The sequence below is a fragment of the Gracilinanus agilis genome, chromosome 3 (assembly GCF_016433145.1).
Source record: "Gracilinanus agilis isolate LMUSP501 chromosome 3, AgileGrace, whole genome shotgun sequence".
Lineage (NCBI taxonomy): Eukaryota > Metazoa > Chordata > Mammalia > Didelphimorphia > Didelphidae > Gracilinanus > Gracilinanus agilis.
In genome coordinates this window covers 71,535,433-71,555,481 of record NC_058132.1, presented here as the reverse complement: position 1 = coordinate 71,555,481, position 20,049 = coordinate 71,535,433, and the positions used below count along the sequence as shown (strand labels likewise).

Here is a 20,049-nt window from a genome sequence, read left to right as displayed (position 1 = left end):
GCCTTTAGTGACAGGGTCTCCTATCCCCAATCCGTGCCTGATCATTCCTTTCCCTTATTAACTTCTATAGATAAAGATTATTAAGTACCTTCCTGGAGTAGTTATTCCATCACCACTCTTAGGAGGGAGCAACGCAGTCAGATGAATGTTATCCAAGGCTAATAGAGCCCAATACTAATAATTAATCCAACCCCAGGAGGGACCTGAAAGGGTTACCCATCTACTGACCTTTAGGGATCCTGCCTGGGCACTGTTATCAAGAAGGGAAGTTATTATAACATCCAGCTGAGTGGCAGGACTCGGGTGTCCCTGCACCAGCCATCAAGGGAATCCAAAACACAGCTTCCCAGATTAATATAATAACTAGAATAGTATAAAGATAACTTCTTCATTTTATAACACTACAGAACCCCTTCTTTGTTGCATATCAATAAAGTCCCTTCTTCATTAGAGTCCCTGCCTTTGCAGAGGTTACGGTCTGACCCACTTTGTTAACAGTGATATATATCGTTGTTAATAAACTGATTTTGCTTGGAGTTTTGTACCTCAGTTTGCCTTTATTAATTTTATTTGCCACAACTGCATAATTATAATGATCAACTTTGGCCCCAGAGATGAGATGATCTCATGTACCTCCCACCTTTCCATAGAGAGGCAAGGGATTATAGGTGTAGAATGCTGCATGAGTGCAGAATGCTGCCCTACTGGATTATTTCCAGTTTATCCTGTCTATACCTTGTTTTTGTACAGTTGTTGCCATGTTTTCCTCCCCAATCAGTCTGAGTTTCTTGAAAACAGGGGCTATTTTTCCCCCTTCCTTTGTATCCCCAGGGCTAAGCACAGGGCTTGGCACATAACAGGCACTTAATAAATGCTTGCTGATTGGTATGTAATGCTAGCCAAAGTTGAGGTTATTGGTTGGTTCTCCTAAATAGCTATATTTTGATGGGTGGGGGGGAACCTTTGTGATGAGGGAATTCTTGCTGGGTAGGAGGGCAGGAAAGAGATGTATTGGGAAATGAATGCAGCATAAAACAAAAGATATTGTTGAAACTTCAAAAAATAAAACTGGATGCTGGGCTGGGCCCTGATCACCTCTAAGCTCCCCTCTGGCTCTAAGACTAAACTGTGGCAGCAATGACAAGGCCAGGGCGCTAAGCGGCTTTAGACACTGGTGTCCAGCACATAGATGGCCTGGGGCTGCAGCTGGCTTCTCCTTTGGTGCCCAGCGACCCTCCTGGCTGTGGAGCAGAGGAGAGAAGAATCAGGCATCTGAGATGGCCTCAAGCTTCATCATTAACTCTGATTGGGGACCCGGGGTTAGGGGGATGGAGGTAATGCTTCTTGCTTGCTTGAAAAGAAGGGAGAGCCAGAGGAAAGTGGGAGCTTCCTGGGCACACTGACCTGGCACCCAGAGGCTTGGGAGACAGCAGGCCAGGCCCAAGGCGGTGGCCATGCAGCCAGCAGATCCCAGAATGCCTAACCAGCACGACCAGCCCCACTCATAGTAGCCAGTAAGGGGTCCCCGGGGCTGAGTCGGTAGGATCCTCTCCATAGCCACCTCCACAGCAAACCAGAGTGAGCCCAGTGTTCCAGGGAACCCTAAAGCAAAGGTGAGCCGGTGGAGCTCCCCGTCCTGAAGTCGAGCAGCAGCAACCCCAGGACCCCCTTCTCAGGAGCCCCAGCCCGGGCTAGCCCCTTCCCCACAGTTTCTGGGGTCTGAGCTCTTCTGCCTTCCTTCCTTTTCTAAGCTTGGCTCCGTCACTTGCCTAGTCCCCAGCCTCTGCTCCCGGCCTCCCCTTTGCCGTCTCCCTCCACCTCACCTCCGGCCCCCAGGAGGCAGCCTGCTGCCCAGCCCATTCGAATCCGAGTTCTGGGCTCATTCCCCAGGAACTGGGCCTGGATCAGAGTGAGGATCAGCGCCACCAGCCCAAAGCTGCACAGCAGCCCAGCCACAAGCAACAGAGACCTGGTCAGCACGCGGCGCCCTGAGGAGAGAAGAGGCCGAGGGAGCAGCAAAGGGTGGGGCTCGAGCCCACTGGAGTGGGGAGAGCCAGGGAGAACTAACCGAGGGGACGGCATAAGGAGCATTTGGAAAGGGGACATAGAGAGCGTGGAACGATGAGACAGGTGGAATGAAGAGGGAGAAAAGGCGGCCCCCACAGCAATGGGGGGCAGGGCAGTTGGGGGGGCCCGGAAGGTGGGCCCGGGGCAGTGTCTCCTTTACTGGGGAGGGGCCTGGGGAACCATCAAACAGAAAACGTGAGGCAGCTGCTAAGGGAGCGCTGCAGAGGAATCACAGAACAGATGGAGGGGGAACAAGGCGGGAATGCCCGCGGCAGAGGGAGCGGGGCTGCGGAGACCCGCGGTGTAGCTGTCAGCGAGTCCGGGAAGGGAAGACCCGGGACGCGGCAGGGCCCTGCAGGCCGGGTGGGTGGGGGCGGAGGTCTCACGTGGATGTGTGGCCAAGATGGAATCGTACTGGTCACAAGTCCGGATCCCGTCCAGGAGGTTGGTGACACACGCTCGCCACAGCCCCTGGCACTTGTGGCTCACCTGGGGGCGGGCGGAGCAGGGAGCCTGAGGAAGGGGGCAGTCCACTTCCACTCATGGGAGGGAGCCTGCGGCTTCGTCAGGTTCACGGACTAGGTGTTTTTCCCTACTTCAGCCCGTAAGCTCCTCGAGGACCTGGTCTTCGGGTCACCCTCCCAGGTCTCTCAGGGTCCACCCTCCAGCCCTTCATTCTTTATTCTTTTCTCCCCCCACCTCCCCTGCATTAAGCCTTAGCACCGAGGAGAGCTCCGGGCCTCCAGGACCTTCTCTTAGTTCTCCAAGCACAGTGGCTGTGGGAATAAACTGATGCAAACTTGATAGGCGTCCCGCTAGAGAAAGCATCGCTTTCCACCGAGTCTTTGTTTTGCTGGACCAGGTGGGCAAGCAGGACCAGTTCGGGGCGTAGGGGAAGGCTAGGATTGGGGCCAGGAGGAGCGTTGGAAAGGGGAAGGCCTGGACGGGATCTCTACTGGGCTCGAAAGGACGGACGGCGGCGATTGGAGACAGAGTAGGTCCTAGAAAGACGGACCCGGGACTGGGACTGGACTGGGTTGAGAGTAGGGCCAGGATCCGAAGGTTTAAGTAGACTAGGCCAGAATGTGCCAGCGGCGGGGCTTCGGTGTTATACTGGGCGAGGGCGGGGTTCTATGGGAGCAGAACTTCAGGGGCTCAGGTTGCCTGGGCCTGGGGCCGGATGGAAGTTAGAAACTTGGGGAAGGGGTGCGACTGACTCTCACCCTCTCACCTCCAGGCTGTCGTCGGAGTTAACCACCCAGCAGTCGGTCCAGGTGGCTGTGAGCAGCAAAGCTGTAGAAAGCAAGGCCAGGCAGGCCAGCGGCAAGAGTCTGGGTCCTGGCATTGGGGCCTGCGGGCGACAGTAACCCAGACGTCCGGAGGACGTCCAGGTGGCCCCATCTCCCATCGCTAGTCCTCCCTCCCAGATGGACCTCGCCCCCACAGAAACCTCTGGCGATACAGGGGAACCACATTTTATAACCAGAAAGAGTTAAATTGACTCTGTTGGCTGCTTTCCCCAATCCCAAGGGAGGAGAGATTGACAGTGGCGCAGGTCACGGTCCCCAGCTCTTCGCCATCATCTCAAGCAGCGAAGCCCCAGGATGCCCGGGAGTCGGGTCCCTGAGGCTCCCCTGTTCCATCTCGCGGTCCCAGGTTCTATCTCTAACTCTCCGCAGAGGTGGGAGAGGAGTCTGATTCCAGGGCTAGAGAAAGTTATTGGTTATCTATATGAAGCAAACACGGAAGCTGTCGATGCGGACTAATTCGCCCTTTATAGAAGTAGTCACCGATGCAGGCTCAGAATGTTAGGGATTGACTTGTATATTTACCCCAGTCAGTAACTGAGAGCGTCTACAAGGGCATACACTGACGCGGTCTCAGAGCATTAGACACTACACTGACGCAGTCATTAATCCGTCTAAGCGGGCCGCCATCTATCCAGGTTTTTGTATTAAAATAGTTGATGTGGGTGAGCCTCTATTCGGGGGTTTTCGGTCTGGACCCTCATCCATCTTTCTCTATCCCTTCAGCACGCCCTTCCCCACCTACAACCGCCCGAGGGGCCAACCTGCGCAGACGGCTTCTGGACCAGGGCCTGGCCGGGCTTGGGTCTCCGGGTTGCGCCCCTAGAGACCGATCTGGAGCCGGAGGAGCTGCTGCCACCACTCAGCCCCTCGCCCCGTGCTACTAGAGCCCGTAGGGACCCGCTCACCCAGTCCTAGTGGTCTGCTGGAGCCCACCTAGCCTGCTGGAGTTCTGCAGGTGCCAGAGCTCGGACTAGAGCTCTGGGGCAGGCCTAAGGGGCGCGGCCAGGGGTACTGGGGGGAGAGGGGGTGGAGAACTGAAGGGAGGGGACAGGATTATGGGAGGGGGACACAGTGAGGGGTTCCCTGTGGGGGTCGGGGCGGGGATTCGAGCGAGTCACGTGTGGGGCCAGGTGTCCTTCGCATTCCTAGCTGGGAACCTGTCCAGCGCAGGAGGGCCACCGCGGCCCCCTTTCGTGAGGGACGAACGCTCCACAGCCGCCTTCCTTCGCCCTCCCGCCCGCAAGTGCCCCCGAGGGCTATGTGGGAAGGGGGCTTCGGGGAGCTCTCCTGGGGCCGCCTGGCAGACCGTCAGACCCCGGGCCCCGCCGCAGTCTCCACCCTCAGTCTCCAGCCCGGAGCCTTGCAAGAGCCTTGATCTTCCGAACTGTAGAATAGCCAGGCAAGTCTCCAGCAGAAAGTGGGGAGAGGACCATTTCTCCTCCTCAGGAATAATGTCAGAGGGGGCAGCTGGGTAGCTCAGTGAATTGAGAGTCAGGCCTAGAGATGGGAGGTCCTGGGTTCAAATTTGACTTCAGACAGTCCCAGCTGTGTGACCCTGGACAAGTCACTTAATCCCCATTGCCTAGTCCTTACCACTCTTCTGCTTTGGAGCCAAAACACAGTATTGATTCTAAGAGGTTTTTTTAAAAATAGAAAGATGTGGGTCAAACTCTTGCTAAGAGGAAAAAGGCAGAGTTTAATGGTGTGACTTTCTCCTGGTCTGCCTTTTTCCTGGAAGGGATTAGGAGTAAGACTCCTGTTACACACCAATCCCAGGTAACCAGAGGGGGGGAGGGGGGGAGAGGGGAGTCTTGGATGTTCCTAAAATTTAGAACTTGGAGATCATTCCCTGAACCTTCATTTTAGACATGAGGATGCTGAAGCCCAGAGAAGCTGCAATGAGATCCCAAAGCTAGTGGCAGGGCTTAGCAGTGAGCTGACAAGAGGGAAGGGGGAGACACTGCTCCTCCTTGTCCTCTGGTCTGTCACCTGTCACACTTCCTCACCACCACTTCCTATCCCCCCACGAAGAAAAGAAGTCAAACTCAAGAAAAACAAATCAGGACTTCTCTTTGCATGCGGACCAAAGTCACAGAAAGCACGGCTTCTCACAGGGCGGGAGGGAAGGGAATGAAATGGAGAGAGAGAAGCGGCTGGGGTCTGGGAGGGGCTGGGGAGGGAGCCAGGGATGGGGGTTGCTAGGTTACAAGCCTGGGTCTCCCCTCATGGGTGCAGGCACTTTTATAATTTGTCTGAAATTCAAAAGAAAAAAATGGGCATTAGTTCTGCTGAGAGAACCCTGGGCTCCAAGGATCCAGGCAAAGGTCACTGTCCCCAGCAGCCACTCACACTCCACCCACAGCCCAGCAGCCTCAACAGATCAGCAGTGACCTTGGCCCACGCCACCCTCCTACCCTGTGCAGATGACAGGAGGCAGATTCCCGAACTGCTTTGTATACATTCCTCTAGATGCCATTTTTGTTTATCTCTCTGTATGTGTGTGTGACTGCATCTGAGAGCCCAGGGCCAGGTAGTTCTGGGTCTGTGGGAGTGTCTTTGTGTTTTTATCCCTTTGAACAGATGCCAATGTTCCACTCTCTGCCTATGTGTGCCTGTGAGACCGTCTTTGTGCTGTGCTGGGACGTGTGAGCTGAGGGGCAACCCAGCAGCAGGGGGACCATGCTCCCTCTCAGCCCAGAGCATATGGGGCTGGCTCTGGGGCTGCCTCTTCACCTGCCTTGGGGCTGACAGGGGCACAGAGGATATGGGAGTTGGGGACAGGAATAATGGGCCCAGGGCAGGGCCAGGGGCTCAGACATACTCCCGGGCAGCAGCAGAGGCAGGCCCGGCTCGATAGGGCTGCTGAGTGCTGTGTCTCTCTCCTTCAGGGCAGGTGCAGCAGAGGAAGGAGCCACCCAGCATGATAAGGCTGGCAGATGCCCAGCCCACAAACAGGGCTGGCCCAAACTCATACCTGGGAGGGAGAGAGGAAAAGAGAGAGGGAAAGTTCAGGTTAGGTTCATTGGGTCATGTCAAAATTATTCCTACCCTTCAGGGCCTAGTTTAAATCCCATCTTCATCAAAACTGTGACTAATCCTAGCTGAGCATATTTTTTCTTCCTCTGAACTCCTGTCTACACCCTTCATTGGGCACCAGTCATGTATTATATTTATTTTTTCATGTGTATGTGGGAAAAAATGGTGGCCTTGTCATATACACCTAAGCAAGAGACAACTGATGGATGGCCCATATGCTTGTTGAATTGAATTGAACTGAAAACAATGTGCTTATTCTACACAAATATGTGATAATTTCTTTTTTTTACATGTAATAACAAATTTCCACATGAGTTTTCTGAACCTATATGATCCAAATTGTCTCCTTCCCTTCCTTCTCTTCCCCTTCCCAAATCTGGCAAGCAGTTGGATCCAGGTTATACATGTTGTTATCATGTAAAAATATTTCCATATTGTTCATTTTCCTCAATGAGTAATCTTATAAATCCCACACCCAAAACATAAACCAAATAAACAAGTGATAGACCATAGGTTTTCATCTGCATTCCTACTCCAGCAATTCTTTCTCTGGAGTGGATAGCATTCTTTTTCCTAAATCCCACAGAATTGTCCTGGATCATTGCATTGTTGTTAGTAGCAAAGTCTATCACATTTGATCATCCCACAGTATTGCAGTTACTGTGTATAATGTTCTCCTGGTTCTGCTTATTTCACTCTGCATCAGTTCATGTAGGTCTTTCCAGCTCGTTCTGAAACCATTATGTTCATCATTCCTCGAAGCAGTATGCGATAATTTCTGAATGTCTAGGTCTGAACCATGTCCCTCCCCTTCTGAAAAATCTCTAGTGCCTCCTCTATCTATAGAACAAATTTCAAATTCCTTGGCCTAGAGTTCAAGGTCCTCTGTGGCCTAAATCAATATATTTTTCAGCCTCATTTCGCATAGCCAAATTGCCTGATTCCTCAATTTTATTCTCACCCACCTCCATGCCTAAGTGCAAGTCATCTCCTATTCCTAGAATGTCCTCTTTCTTTATTTCTACCTGGCTGAGAGAAGCCTTCTCTGGTCCCTCCCTGCCAATCCTCCCCCCCCCCCCACTGCTGAAAGTGCTCTCTTTTGTCTGTACCCCATTCTATTCTATAGGAAACTTCTCTGTAAATCATGCTACATTCTCTCTAATAGACTGTAAGCTTCTTGAAGGTAGAAGCTATGTCATTTTTTTTTAAATTTTAAACCCTTAACTTCTGTGCATTGACTTATAGGTGGAAGATTGGTAAGGGTAGGCAATGGGGGTCAAGTGACTTGCCCAGGGTCACACAGCTGGGAAGTGTCTGAGGCCGGATTTGAACCTAGGACCTCCTGTCTCTGGGCCTGGCTCTCAATCCACTGAGCTACCCAGCTGCCCCCTAGCTATGTCATTTTTAAATCTGTGCAACCACAGACACCATGCTCAGTGTTCTGCATATGGCAGGCATTTAGCAAATAGTTATTAAAGTTGTTAAAACATAAAAGATGCCTGTAGTTTCTCTCCCACCATCTACAGGGGCTTAAAAATCTAGCCAACAACAGGGATGAGAGTTTCAGGATGAGAGTAGGGGGTCCAGCCCTACTCTCTTTGTTTGTTTCTAGGTCGCTGATGGAAAACAATGTGCGGGCCTCCCTAAGGTCATCCTTGGGCTGAGTCAGCCTAGTAATGATTGTTGAATGATGATGCCTGATTCTCCCCCAAATAAGGCATTTCTCCTATATTATTGTCTGTGTTTTGGGGCAAAATTCTGAGGAGGGTGGTTAAAAGTAAAAACCACCACTCTTCTCTGCATTACTAGTACTCATCCCTACCTGCCTCAACAAGTTCCTTCTGCTCTCTATTCACCAGTTTGGTTCCAAGCCCTAAGGAGCTCCCTTGGTGTGGCCTCCACCTCTTTTTTGGAGATGGGGTCCCTGGGAGACATAGCATGATCTCTTGGAGCCCCCCAAACCCAAAACCAAGTCCAATGCATGCCTCTTTAAGTCCCAGCTGCCATGTTCATTCCTGCCTCCCTATCAGTTTATCTATATCAATGTCACTCCATAACCAACACACCTTTTATGCTAACCATAGTAGGGATTTAATATGTTTTTGTTGAATTAAAGAGTCAGCATGGTAAAGTAGAAAGTCTTCTGTATTGAGAGCTGAGATCTGGGTTCAAATTTTTATTTGAATCAGTTTAGCACTAGGCAAGTCACTGTCCCTCTCTGGGTCTTAGCTTCTTCATCTGAAAAATGAGGGAGTTGCACTAGATCATCTCTAAGATCCCTTCTGATCCTAAATTTTATACCTATGTGACAGTAATCATTCTGATTCATCTCCCTGGCATGTACCTCACAATCATCTCTACATTCTCATAGACTCATAAAATGATAGAGGGCATTTAGACCATCCTCAATTTTCAAAGGAGTAAACTGAGGCTCAGTGACTTACCCCAGATCACATCTGATAAAGACCTGACAGAACTGGAACTCAGACTAAGGTTCACTCTAAGATTCAGGATTCTTTCCATCAAATCATGCTGTTCAGAACCAACATAAACTCTTTAAAATCTCTTAGAATATGAAGTGCATGAAATAGATGAAATATTTTTGAACCTGTCTTTCTGGAATGCTTGGGATGATAACAGAACCCCTTATAGGTATCATAATCTTGCCTCAACTCCCCCAGAAGGTCCCCACTCTGAAAATAGTCACCAGAAACAGGAGAATCAAGCTTCTTTTCACCTTATAGAAACTCTGAGTTGGAAGCAAGAGGTCCCTCTATAACATACACAACAAGGGTTCATCGAGTCTTTGGAAGGCAGTGTGGTGCAGTGGGTAGAGTGCTGAATTTATAATCAGAGGTCCTGAATTTGAATCCTGCATTTGTCATTTTCTACTTGTACAGCAAATCACTTCCCATTGATGGGTCTCAATTTCCTCATCTGTAACTAGCTAACCTCCTGGGTCTCTTCAATTTATGGTTTTTTTTTTTCAATTCAAATCAATAAACATTTAATAAGTACATAAAATGTGCAAGTCACTTTTATGGGTATTAGGGGAACAAAGACAAAAATGAAATAGTCTCTGATTTTTCATTATATTCTTTCTTATGTTCAACTGAGGAAATATTTTGGATAAAAATATAATAATCTGTGACTCAGTTCCCTAAAATCTGGACTTACATGGATGTAGGTCATTCTGAAACATTTCTCCAAGATCCTATCTTTTGGGCTTTTTCTGGGTTCCCTACTTCGTTTCCTCTGGGGCCCTTACAGTATAACTTGGATTTAAGTCTCCCTCCAGACAGATAAAAAGGTCCTAGATATTATACAAGTTTTCAAGGTAACAATGTACAACAGATGCAGAACCTTTGAGGGAAGTGACCAAGTCATCCTAGAATTTGGGACAAAGAGAGGAGAAATAAATGTACACTGAAACAGGCTCTGCATTTTTAGAAAAGCAGATAGACCCTATACTAAGATAAATTCAAAATAGGCAAATGATTTAAATATAAAGAATGAAATCATAAATAAATTAAGTGAACATAGAATAGTATACCTGTCAGATCTGTGGGAAAGGAAGAAATTTAAGACCAAGCAAGAGAAGAGAACATTGCAAAATGTAAAATGAATGACTTTGACTATATCAAATTAAAAAGGGTTTTGTATAAACAAAACCAATGCAACCAAAATTAGAAGGAAAGCAACAAACTTGGAGAACATTTTTATAACAAAACTCTCTGACAAAGGTTTAATTTCCCAAATATATAAGGAACTAAGTCAAATCTACAAAAAATCAAGACATTCCCCAATCAACAAATGGTCAAGGGACATGAATAGGCAGTTTTCACATGAAGAAATCAAAACTATCAATAAGCACATGAAAAAGTGTTCTAAATCCCTCCTGACTAGAGAAATGCAAATTAAAATTACTCTGAGGTACCACCTTAAACCTAGCAGATTGGCCAATATGATAGCAAAGAAAAGGAAATTGGAGGTGATGTGGCAAAATTGGGACACTAATAGACTGCTGGTGGAGTTGTGAATTGGTCCAACCATTCTGGAGGGCAATTTGGAACTATGCCCAAAGTGCTTTAAAAGACTGCCTACCCTTTGACCCAGCCATACCACTGTTGGGTTTGCACCCCAAAGAGAAAATAAGGAAAAAGACTTATACAAAAATATTCATATAAATTCATATAAATATTCAGAAAACCCTGCTCTTTGTGGTAGCAAAAAAAATTAGAAAATGAAGGGGTGTCCATCTATTGGGGAATGGCTGTACAAAGTGTGGTATATGTTGGTGATAGAATACTATTGTGCTGAAAGGAATAATGAATTGGAGGAATTCCACATGAACTGGAAAGACCTCCAGGAATTGATGCAGAATGAAAGGAGTGGAACCAGGAGAACATCGTACACAGAGACTGATACACTGTGGTAAAATCGATTGTAATGGACTTCTCTTCTAGCAGCAATGCAATGATCCAGGACAATTCTGAGGGATTTATGAGAAAGAACACTATCCAAATTCAGAGGAGGAACTATGGGAGCAGAAACGCCGAAGAAAAATATATGATCAACCATGTAGTGCAATAGGGATGTGATTAGGATTTTGATGTTAAAGAATTGCTATACTGCAAATATGAATAACATGGAAATAAGTTTTGAACAATGATACATGTATAACCCAGTGACTGCTTGTTGACTTTGGAAAGAGGGGAAGAGAAAGCAGGGGTATGGGATCATGAATCATGTAACCACGGAAAAATATTCTAAATAAAAATAAAAAAAGAAAAGCAGATAGAGATGATACAGAGAAATGACAGGTAGGATCCCATGGGCCTAAACATTCTACAAAGGAAGGAGACAGTTGGGTGGCTCAGTGGATTGAGAGCCAGGCCTAGAAACAGGAGGTCCTGGGTTCAAATGTGACCTCAGATACTTCCTAGCTGTGTAACCCTGGGCAAGTCACTTAATCCTCATTGCCTAACCCGTACTGCTCTTCTGCCTTGGAACAATATTGATTCTAAGATGGAAGGTAAAGGTTTTGAAAAAAATTCCACAAGGGAAGTAAAGCCAAGAGGGAGGGAGACTGGCATGAAAAATAAAGTGCTGAACTTAGATTTAGAAAGATCTGAGTTCAAATTCCATCTCAGATACATGTTAGTTGATACTGTACATGTAATTTAACCCCTCATACTCTCAATTTCCTCATCTGTCAAGGGAGATAATAATAGCACACACCTTACTAGACTGTAGTGAAGATAAAATAAAAGGATAATAGTCATAGAACTTAAAAATACTTTAAGGTTTGCAAAGCAAAAAAAAAATGTTCAGTCATTTTAGTCATATCCAACCCTTTGGGATCCCATTTGGGGTTTTCTTCACAAAAATATTAGAATAATTTACTATTTCCTTCTCTAGCTCATTTTACAGATGAGGAAACTGAGGCAAATGGGATTGTGTGATTCATGCAGGGTCTTACAGGGTAGTGAATGGGATTTGTAATAAGATTTGAATTCAGGAAGATAAGTCTTCCTGACCCCACTGTACCACCAACCTGCCCATATTCCACTTCTGGATAGTGTTAATTATTGGGAATTTCCCCTTACATTGAAATGAAAGTTGTTTCTCTGTCATATTTACCTTCTGCTCCTATTTCTCCCCCTTTGGGGCCAAAGAGGATAAATTTAATGTCTTCCATTTTATTGTCCTTCAAATTCTTTAAGATGGTTCTCGTGTTCCCCTTGAGTCTTCTCTCTGCCAGACTAAACACCCCCATTCCTTTAGATAGTCTTCCTTCCTAAGGCACAAACTCAAACCCTGCCATCTTGGTTGCTGTCTTCTGAATGCTTTCTAGATTAGCAGCATCCTTACTGAACTATGCTCAGAAATGAACTAACCACTTCGAATGGGATCCAACCGGGACAGAATAAGAATGGTTAAACTCTCATCTTCCTAGAAGCTCCACTTCTCTTCACTTGATAACTAAGAAGCGATTCTTGGCAACAGTGGCAGCCAGGACTGATTGCCATACTCTAGAGTGATCTGACTTAAGGCAAGAGTACACCAAGAGGGCCATTTCTAAAACCTAGATACCACACTTCTTCTAATGGAGTTCTTAGTTGTGGGGTCACACTATTAACTCATATAGAGCTTCTGGTCCATTTAAGACCCTCAGATCTTTTTCAAATGAACTGGCAATTTGTTTTGTAGCTTCAAAACACAGCTCAAATCCAACCCCTTCCATGAAGCCATTTTTAATTGGTCTGGCCACAGTGATCACAATCATGTCCTTCTCTGTACTCTGACCATTCTTTATTGTCTGAAATATATCATTATATGCTTAATTCTATTCTATCCTGGCCTGTTGTCTATGTTTTTCTAAGGAAATACCCAGGGTCAAGCTGAGAAAGGCCATAGGCATCTAGGAAGCTAGGAGAAGGGAAGGGAGTATAAGGGTGTGAGAGTCATCAAAGAGGTTACAGAAGGTGACAGTGACATCCTTATAGGATGATCTGAAGCCCATTGGAGAGTACTCTTGTGAGGCTCAAAAATGCCTTCGGGAAATCCCCAAATTCCATTTTTAGCAGTGGGATTTCCTCATCTGTAAAATGGGAGGAAGGAGGGAAGAACTATCTGTACTAGATCAGGGATTCTTAATGGGTGGGCTCCGAATCTTTTAAAAAATTATTTTAATAACAACTTTAACGTAATTGGTTTCCTCTGTAATCATATCTATTTTATTTTATGCAGTTTAAAATCTTATTCTGCACAAGGGTTCAGTCTTTCAGTGTGGTCCATAATACAAAACAAGCTAAGGACCCCTAGTACAGAGGATCTCTAAGGTCCCTTCCATCTCTAACCATCCCCTTCTTTTCATTGGTCAAAAGGTCCTGAATGAGTGATTTTCAAAAGAAAAAAGGCAATCGTGTACTAAGAAAGTGGTATAAGGGCTGAGAACAGTAGCCACCAACCATGGGGCTCTTGGTCTAGGAGACAGAACTGTTCACATTTTTAATTCTCTCCATTGTAGTGGTCTATCGATTATTCATTGGCATGTTTATTTGGTGAGTTCTAGCCTCCCCGGCTCTCTATAGACCATCATCTAAAGAAGTCTATAGGTAGAAAGAGGGCTGGCACTTTAACAGGTGCTGTGATCTCAGGAATAATTGCTGGAGGAAGGCTCCAGGCAAAAATGTTCTTATATAGCATCTCCTATTCCACTTCCTGTGGATTCTTCTCACACGTCTGATCATATATATCACTCCCCTGCTCAAGAAGTTCCTATTGCTCCATCTTGCCTCCTGGAAAAAGTACCCACTGTCTGGCATTTAAAGCCATCTGCAATCTGGGTCCAGTTTATTTTTTTTTTCATGCGAATTATACCTTATCCCCCAGAGCCTGGGCCTTTGAATAGTCTGTTACCTACAACAGAAATCTGCTCCCTCTTCATCTTTCAAGGCTTGGCTCCAGGGTCAGCCATTTAAGAATATGAGATCTTTCCTGATTCCCCTAGCTGTTAGGGCCTCCCTTCCTTTAGTATTTATTTAGCTGTTTTCTTTACTCATCTGTGGAGCTGTTCTCTCTGTCTCCCTCTTGCTGGTAGAATCTAAGTTCATGGAGGAGGAGGGCTATCTCATTTTGGTCTGGATTTCCAATGCCAAGCACACAGCAGGAACTTAATAAATGCTTCCTGAATCAATCAATCCGGCGACTGCCCTTAAAGACTAGATCTGTAGGACGATGATCATCATTCGGGCTGTAAGACAGAGGCAGCATAGTCTATTTTTTTTTTTAAGCACAGAATTTATTAGTTGAAGATCTGAGTTTAAATTCTAATTTAGACTTATCTGTGTGACCTCGAACAAGCCTTCATTCCTCTCTAAGCCTCAGTTTCCCCATCCATAAAAAAAGGAATAATTCTTGTACAATCCACCTCACAAGGTTATTTTGAGGGAAAGTGCTTAGCAATCCTTAAAGCACTACAGAAATGTGAGCTGTGATTATTATTGAGGGAAGGCCAGGATTAGGGCTGAGAACTCTCACTCGGTGACTTTTCCCCAGTGTTTGTTCCTTTCAAGTCCTGCCTATTTCCCTGCAGTGATTAGCAGTAAAACCTCTTAAAACCTAAGGAAAGGTTGTGTGCTGAGGTTAGGGGAGAGATGGCAACCGAGAGTTCCTCCCTGGGGAGAGAGGAAGGTAGGGCCAGAAAGGAGGAGGGATGGTCACAGCAGAAATCTGAGAGTGGGGCCAGCAGCCAAGCCTGAGATCCGAGAGCAGAAGGAAAGGAAGACGGGATAGAGGAGACTGGGATTAGAAAAGAGTGAACCCAGGGGCAGAGAAGAAAAAGAACCGTGGGTTCTAAGTGGGCACAGATTCCATTCTCCTTCACCCTCATCCAGTCTGCCGAATTTTAGCCCTCTTTTCCCCGATCTGGGCATCCTCACCTGGCATTGACTGGTGTGTTGGGATTGAAGAACTCTTGGGTGACCAAAGTGGCATACCAGGAGACAGCAGTCAGTGTACAGAGCCCTGAGGACAGAAAGGCCCAGTTCAGTTCTGTTCTGGTTTTCTGGTTCCTAGGTCAAGTCCCTCTCCTTTCCCTCCCTCCCCCTGCCCCCAGGGAGCCCCCATCAGTTCCCACGCATGGTATGGTATGGCATAGACAGTCCAGAAACCATCTGCCTTTCCCCCCTCTATCTGGAGCAGACAGGAGGTGGTGAGGTCAGGAGGGGTTTGTTGGCCGATGCTGGGCACTGGGCAGGACCATGATGGGAGAGGGACTTACCTGCCAGGAGGAAGAGGGCACCCCCTGAGACCGCGACCCGGCCCTTTGTCACAGGGTTGTTGTCTCCAACCCGGGTGCATTTCATGCCCACCACACTGATGACCACCCCAACGAAGCCCAGCAGCACAGAGACCACCATGAGAGCTCTTGAAGTCTGGATGTGAACTAAAAGGGAGAGAGAGATCAATGATGCTGGAGGGGTCTGTCTCCTCTGCCCCTGCTGGATTTCAACCCAGTTCCTCTTGGTCCCTGCCCTTCCCCATCCCCAACCATTGCCTCCTCACAACCAGGTTTTCTCTCTCTCCTCCCTGCCCCTTCCTCTGCCCTTCATTTTCTGTTCCACAACCTGCCCCTGCCCCTCCACAATTTCCACTCCTCTCCTTCCCTCTCTGTTTTGTTCCCTCTACCTGAATACTAGAGGTCTGTAGAAACAAAAAAATCATGGCAGAACTGGAAGGAGCCTTACAGGTTGGCTCATCTAGCTCTTCATTTTACAAATGAGGAAACTGTGGCTTTCAGAAGGGCCGTGACTTACCCAAGGACACACAATGAGTAAAGACTTGAACTCAGGTCTTTATACTCTTAAGTCTAATCGTCTTTCCACTTTTCTCCCAAGTCTTGGAGAAATGGGATGTCTGGAGGTAAAAGGCTCCCTCACACTTCTGCTTCCTGCTCCAAGGTCTCTGAGTAATGATACAGCCCAGTAAAGTATAGAGGGGACAGGGAGTCAAGAGGATGCCATGTTTGTGAATGTGGTGAAATGGGCATGATGTCCCATGGGCTACTTTAAGAGCCTTTTTAATTTTTATTTTTAAATTCTTACCTTCTAAGTATCAATTCTAAGACAGAAGAGTGGCAAGGCTTTGGCAATGGGGGTCAAATGACTTGCCCAGGGTGACATAGCTAGGAAGTATATGAGGTCAGATTTGAATCCAGGACCTCCTGACTCCAAGCCTGGCACTCTATAATGTGCTACCTAATTGCTCCAGGAAACTTAAAAAAAATGTTCTCAATCCGTGCAGCCTCTCGGAATCACCCTCATCAGCCAATAGTGTCCCCCTCAACAAGGACAGCTCCAAAGTCTATGGAAAACTTTGCATTTACTACCTCACTGGATCATCACAACAGCACCATCAGATAGTTATTATCTGCAGGGTATTATTATACCCAATTTAGAAGTGTAAAAGCTGAGGCTCAGAGAAAACAGGCACAGAACCCCCACCGGAGGTGTCCTAGTGACATGAACACATTTGCACAGGACCCTTAAATAGTGGCTAGTCCTGAGGGCAGCTAGATGGTGCAAGGGATCAAGTGCCAGGCCTGGAGGCAGGAAGACTCATCTTCTGGAGTTCAGATCTGGCCTTGGACATGTCCCAAGCGTGTGACTCTGGGTGAATCACCTACCTCTGTTTGCCTCAGTTTCCTCATCTGTCAAATGAGCTGGAGAAGGAAAGACAAGCCACTCTCCAGGATCTTTGCCAAGAAAATCCCCAATGGGGTCATGAAGAGTCGGACAGGAGTGAAATGACTGAACGACAAGTGGAGAGCCCAGGGGAGCAGAGCCAGGCATCAACAGGGGCAGAAACCGAAAGCCAGGCTTTCCAGATTTCAGCTACAATTCTCTCCCTCCTTGGTCCCATCTACCCTTTGCCTCCTCCCTTTGGCCTCCATAATGTTGGCTGTTGGAGACCTAGAGGCATTGCCCTGGGCTCTGCCACCAGTGCCAAGGCCCATCCATCCTCTGGGCCTCAGATTCCTCACCTCTAAAGAGAATGGTTTGGACCAGCCAGTCTCTGATGTTCTGAGCAGCCCTAAACCCATCACCCTTTAAGCTCTCTCTTATTTCCCTTCCTTCTTCCTCCTCCTTCCAGCTAGGGTGGCCAGCCACCTTTCCCAGGAACCCTTCTGACTTATCTAGCTGCCCTGGCCCTGTGAGGACAGAGGAGCACCCAGGCTCTGCCCCCTCCCGACACAGCGCCTTGCCCTTTATTGGGGCTGTTGGTATGTCCTGTACAAATGTGCTTGTGTCTCCGAGACCTTTTAAAAACCTTTGTTGGTCACTTGGGGCCTCTGTTCAGAGCCCAAGAGCCACACCCAGGCCTGCGCACTGGTGTGATGTGTAGTGAGAGAAGGACAAAAGAAAAGGAAGCCAGCCTCAGGTGGGTGCCTCCCAGGAGGCAGGGTCAGCACCGGCCCCACCTCCCCCAAAGGAGCTTCAGTGGGCCCAAGCTGGGGAAAACTGAGGATGCTCTGGGGGCATGTCCAGAGCCTGACTAAACAACAGGACTCCAACCACTGGGATCTCCCTCCTCAGTGTAGACCCTTCAAGGGCAAGCAGGGCTAGGGAGCAACTGCCAGAAATCCTGGGGCAAAATCAGTCCTTCCCAGGGGTCTCCCCAGGCTTCCACCCCCTCCCTTGAGCTCTCCCCTGCTCTAGGAATCTTCTGGATTTCTGCACCTTGCTGGGTACCCTCCTTAGCACCAACTGCATTATGCCCCTTTCCACTCCAGCCATCCCCACCCTCTCCCTCAGAGCCCAGGGAGGGTTTAAGGGCTGGGAAAGGGAGGAAATGCTGGGAGAAGGGCTCCTGGAATGCAGTGTGTGTGTGTGTGTGTGTGTGTGTGTGTGTGTGTGTGTGTGTGTGTGTGTGTCTACAGGGGACATGTCAGTCTGGGTGCCCCTGAGAAGACCATGATGGCAAGAGGAAAATCCAACTCTGCTAGCCCCTGCCTTGCTCTGAGTCTCTGGCCTGGCCCAACCCTTGGTTTCCTTCTGGCTAAAATGCAGTAGACTGGACTCTGGAGGGCCTAAGCCCCACTCCAGGTCTGACCTCTAAGTTCTAAGTGCCCTCTTGGCTTGCCAATTTATGTCCTTCGGAAGGCTCTAAGCGTCTGTGTTCTGTGTTCTGCAGTCACTTAGGGTTCCAGCCTCAGAGGTGAAGTCCTTCCTAGCTCTGAAAGTCCATCCTCAGTCAGGTTATGGCAGCCCTGACTGGCTGTGTCCCAGGGCCTCTCCCACAGTGACATTCTATAACTAAGAGTGTTAGACTGTAAGCATTTGGAGGTTCTGTTACTCTGGGGCACAAAGGCTGGGGGTGGGGGGCAGGGGGAGATGCTCCATTTTTTTTAAACTTTTACCTTCTATCTTAGAGTCAATTCTGTGTATGGTTCCAAGGCAGAAGAGCAGTAAGGGCTGGGCAATAGGGGTTAAGTGACTTGTCCAGGGTCCCTCAGCTAGGCAGTGTCTGAGGCCAGATTTGACCTCTCTAGTCACCATACCACTCTTCTCTTCTGTGGTTCCAGGGCAGAAGAGCCATCGGGACTGGGGCGAGGTCAGTGGGGCACTACTCTTTCAGTAAAGGCTGGCCTCCGAGGAGGCATTGGGACCTCCTCCCGCCCTGTCTCAGTAGCCCCCACCAGGGACCCTAAGTCTAGTTTTGGCCCCACTCATGCCCAACGGGTCCCGGCCACATGCAACTGCTTGGGAAGGAGAGAGGCAGCCACAGCCGTCGGGGCACAGGGCGCGGGCTCCTACCGTCCAGGGCGAGCAGGGAGTCGTAGAGCTTGCACTGCACCTGGCCGGTGCTCTGGGAGGCGCAGGACATCCAGAGCCCCTCGTAGAGGCCCACGGCAGTGATGATGGCATCCCCGGCATAGGAAGACTGCTTCCACTGGGGTAGGGCCGTGCTGGCGATGATGCCCACCCAGCCGCCCAGCGCCAGGAAGTAGCCCAGGAGCTGGAAGCCAGAGTTGGCCATGGCACAGCGTGCCCGGCGGCCCGACGCGGAGGCTCAGAGCGGGGTCGGGGTCCCCGTGGGGACGGGGGACATGGCCCTGCGGGGCTTCGGGCTCCTGGAAGTGGGGAGGGCGCGGGGCAGCGGTGGCGGCAGCGGCTGCGGCTGCTCCCAACTCCGGGCTTCAGAATGCAGGGGGAGGTGAGGGGTTGGCAATATCCGAGGCACCGCCCACCGCAGCCAACCCAGGACAGCGGAGACCCAGGCGAAGGGAGAACTGCCCCAGGTCCCTGCGCAGGGGGATGGGCTGGAGCGCGTGGGCACGGGCAGCTTCTTAAGGAGCCCTGGACGTACGCCGTAGCCCAACACCTCCTCCTTGGAGGCTGCCCCCCTGGTCTCACAGAAGCCCCCAGACCCAAGCCCACAGGCGGAAAGCCGAGGCTCTGGTCCAAATCTACACCGAGAACCTGTTTCATATTTATAGAATGTTATTGTTGGGAAGCGCCTTGGAACCGTCTAGCCCGAGCCCATGAATACCCAGATGAAGACAGGAACTGGGGCTTCCACAGGAGAATAACTTGCCCAAGGTCACACGGCCAGGACGTGATTTGCACACACGTCTAGGGACTCCAAGTCCTGAGGTGTTCAGTTTGGGGCTTTTCCCCCACCCTAGCTCAGGTACTCCCGCAGGTCTTGGTCCTAGAATTCTCGGACCTCGGAGGCTTTCAGTCCTCAGAATGTGCGGGGTTGGCAAGAAGCCGCCTTCTTCCCTTTGCGGGAGGTGAAGGAGAAGGTCAGGGCGGAGAAGGTCCTCGAAGCCCGAGCCGCTCGGAGGCTTCTCTAGCCCTCTGCTCCCCGCGCTTCCTCCGAGACTCTAAACTGGAGAAACCGAGGCGCAGGGGGGGAAGAGGGACGGGCCTCAAAGCAGCCAGGGAGGGGGCCGGGCCGAAGCCTGGCCTTTAGCCGACCGCGGGGCCTGGTGCTGGGGGCGGGTAAGCCAGCCCCAGGCCTTCCTGGCATTAGTCTGAAGGTGGATTGTTCCAGCCCCTAATCCCCTCTCCCCAGCAGTCGGATTAGCAGCTCCTGCTGGGACCCAGGCCCAAGCGGCTTCAGC

At 49.2% G+C, this 20,049-nt stretch overlaps 2 protein-coding genes across 2 annotated transcripts; both read right to left on the bottom strand.

The window, feature by feature from the left end:
• Positions 1 to 1,164: 1,164 nt before the first annotated feature.
• LOC123242082 (claudin-16-like) lies at positions 1,165 to 3,412 on the bottom strand. Its single transcript, XM_044669573.1, has 5 exons — positions 3,299 to 3,412; positions 2,454 to 2,556; positions 1,824 to 1,988; positions 1,401 to 1,602; positions 1,165 to 1,237 (listed from the first exon to the last, which is right to left on the bottom strand). The coding sequence occupies exons 1-5, from the start codon at positions 3,410 to 3,412 to the stop codon at positions 1,165 to 1,167; spliced, it is 657 nt and encodes a 218-aa protein (XP_044525508.1).
• A 2,010-nt stretch (positions 3,413 to 5,422) lies between these two features.
• Positions 5,423 to 19,105, bottom strand: CLDN19 (claudin 19). Its single transcript, XM_044671414.1, has 5 exons — positions 18,737 to 19,105; positions 15,202 to 15,366; positions 14,861 to 14,945; positions 6,199 to 6,351; positions 5,423 to 5,629 (listed from the first exon to the last, which is right to left on the bottom strand). The coding sequence occupies exons 1-5, from the start codon at positions 18,957 to 18,959 to the stop codon at positions 5,581 to 5,583; spliced, it is 675 nt and encodes a 224-aa protein (XP_044527349.1). The 5' UTR covers positions 18,960 to 19,105; the 3' UTR covers positions 5,423 to 5,580.
• Positions 19,106 to 20,049: the final 944 nt, after the last annotated feature.

What these genes read in the sequence shown, in the direction of transcription:
- LOC123242082 (XM_044669573.1), bottom strand. Translation starts at nt 3,412, where the DNA reads ATGCCAGGACCCAGACTCTTGCCGCTGGCCTGCCTGGCCTTGCTTTCT. An exon ending in ACTCCGACGACAGCCTGGAG is followed by an intron (nt 2,557 to 3,298) that starts GTGAGAGGGTGA and finishes GCCCGCCCCCAG; the next exon opens with GTGAGCCACAAGTGCCAGGG. An exon ending in AGCCTCTGGGTGCCAGGTCA is followed by an intron (nt 1,238 to 1,400) that starts GTGTGCCCAGGA and finishes CTCCACAGCCAG; the next exon opens with GAGGGTCGCTGGGCACCAAA.
- CLDN19 (XM_044671414.1), bottom strand. Translation starts at nt 18,959, where the DNA reads ATGGCCAACTCTGGCTTCCAGCTCCTGGGCTACTTCCTGGCGCTGGGC. An exon ending in TGCCCTCTTCCTCCTGGCAG is followed by an intron (nt 14,946 to 15,201) that starts GTAAGTCCCTCT and finishes TTCTGTCCTCAG; the next exon opens with GGCTCTGTACACTGACTGCT. An exon ending in AACACACCAGTCAATGCCAG is followed by an intron (nt 6,352 to 14,860) that starts GTGAGGATGCCC and finishes TCTCCCTCCCAG; the next exon opens with GTATGAGTTTGGGCCAGCCC.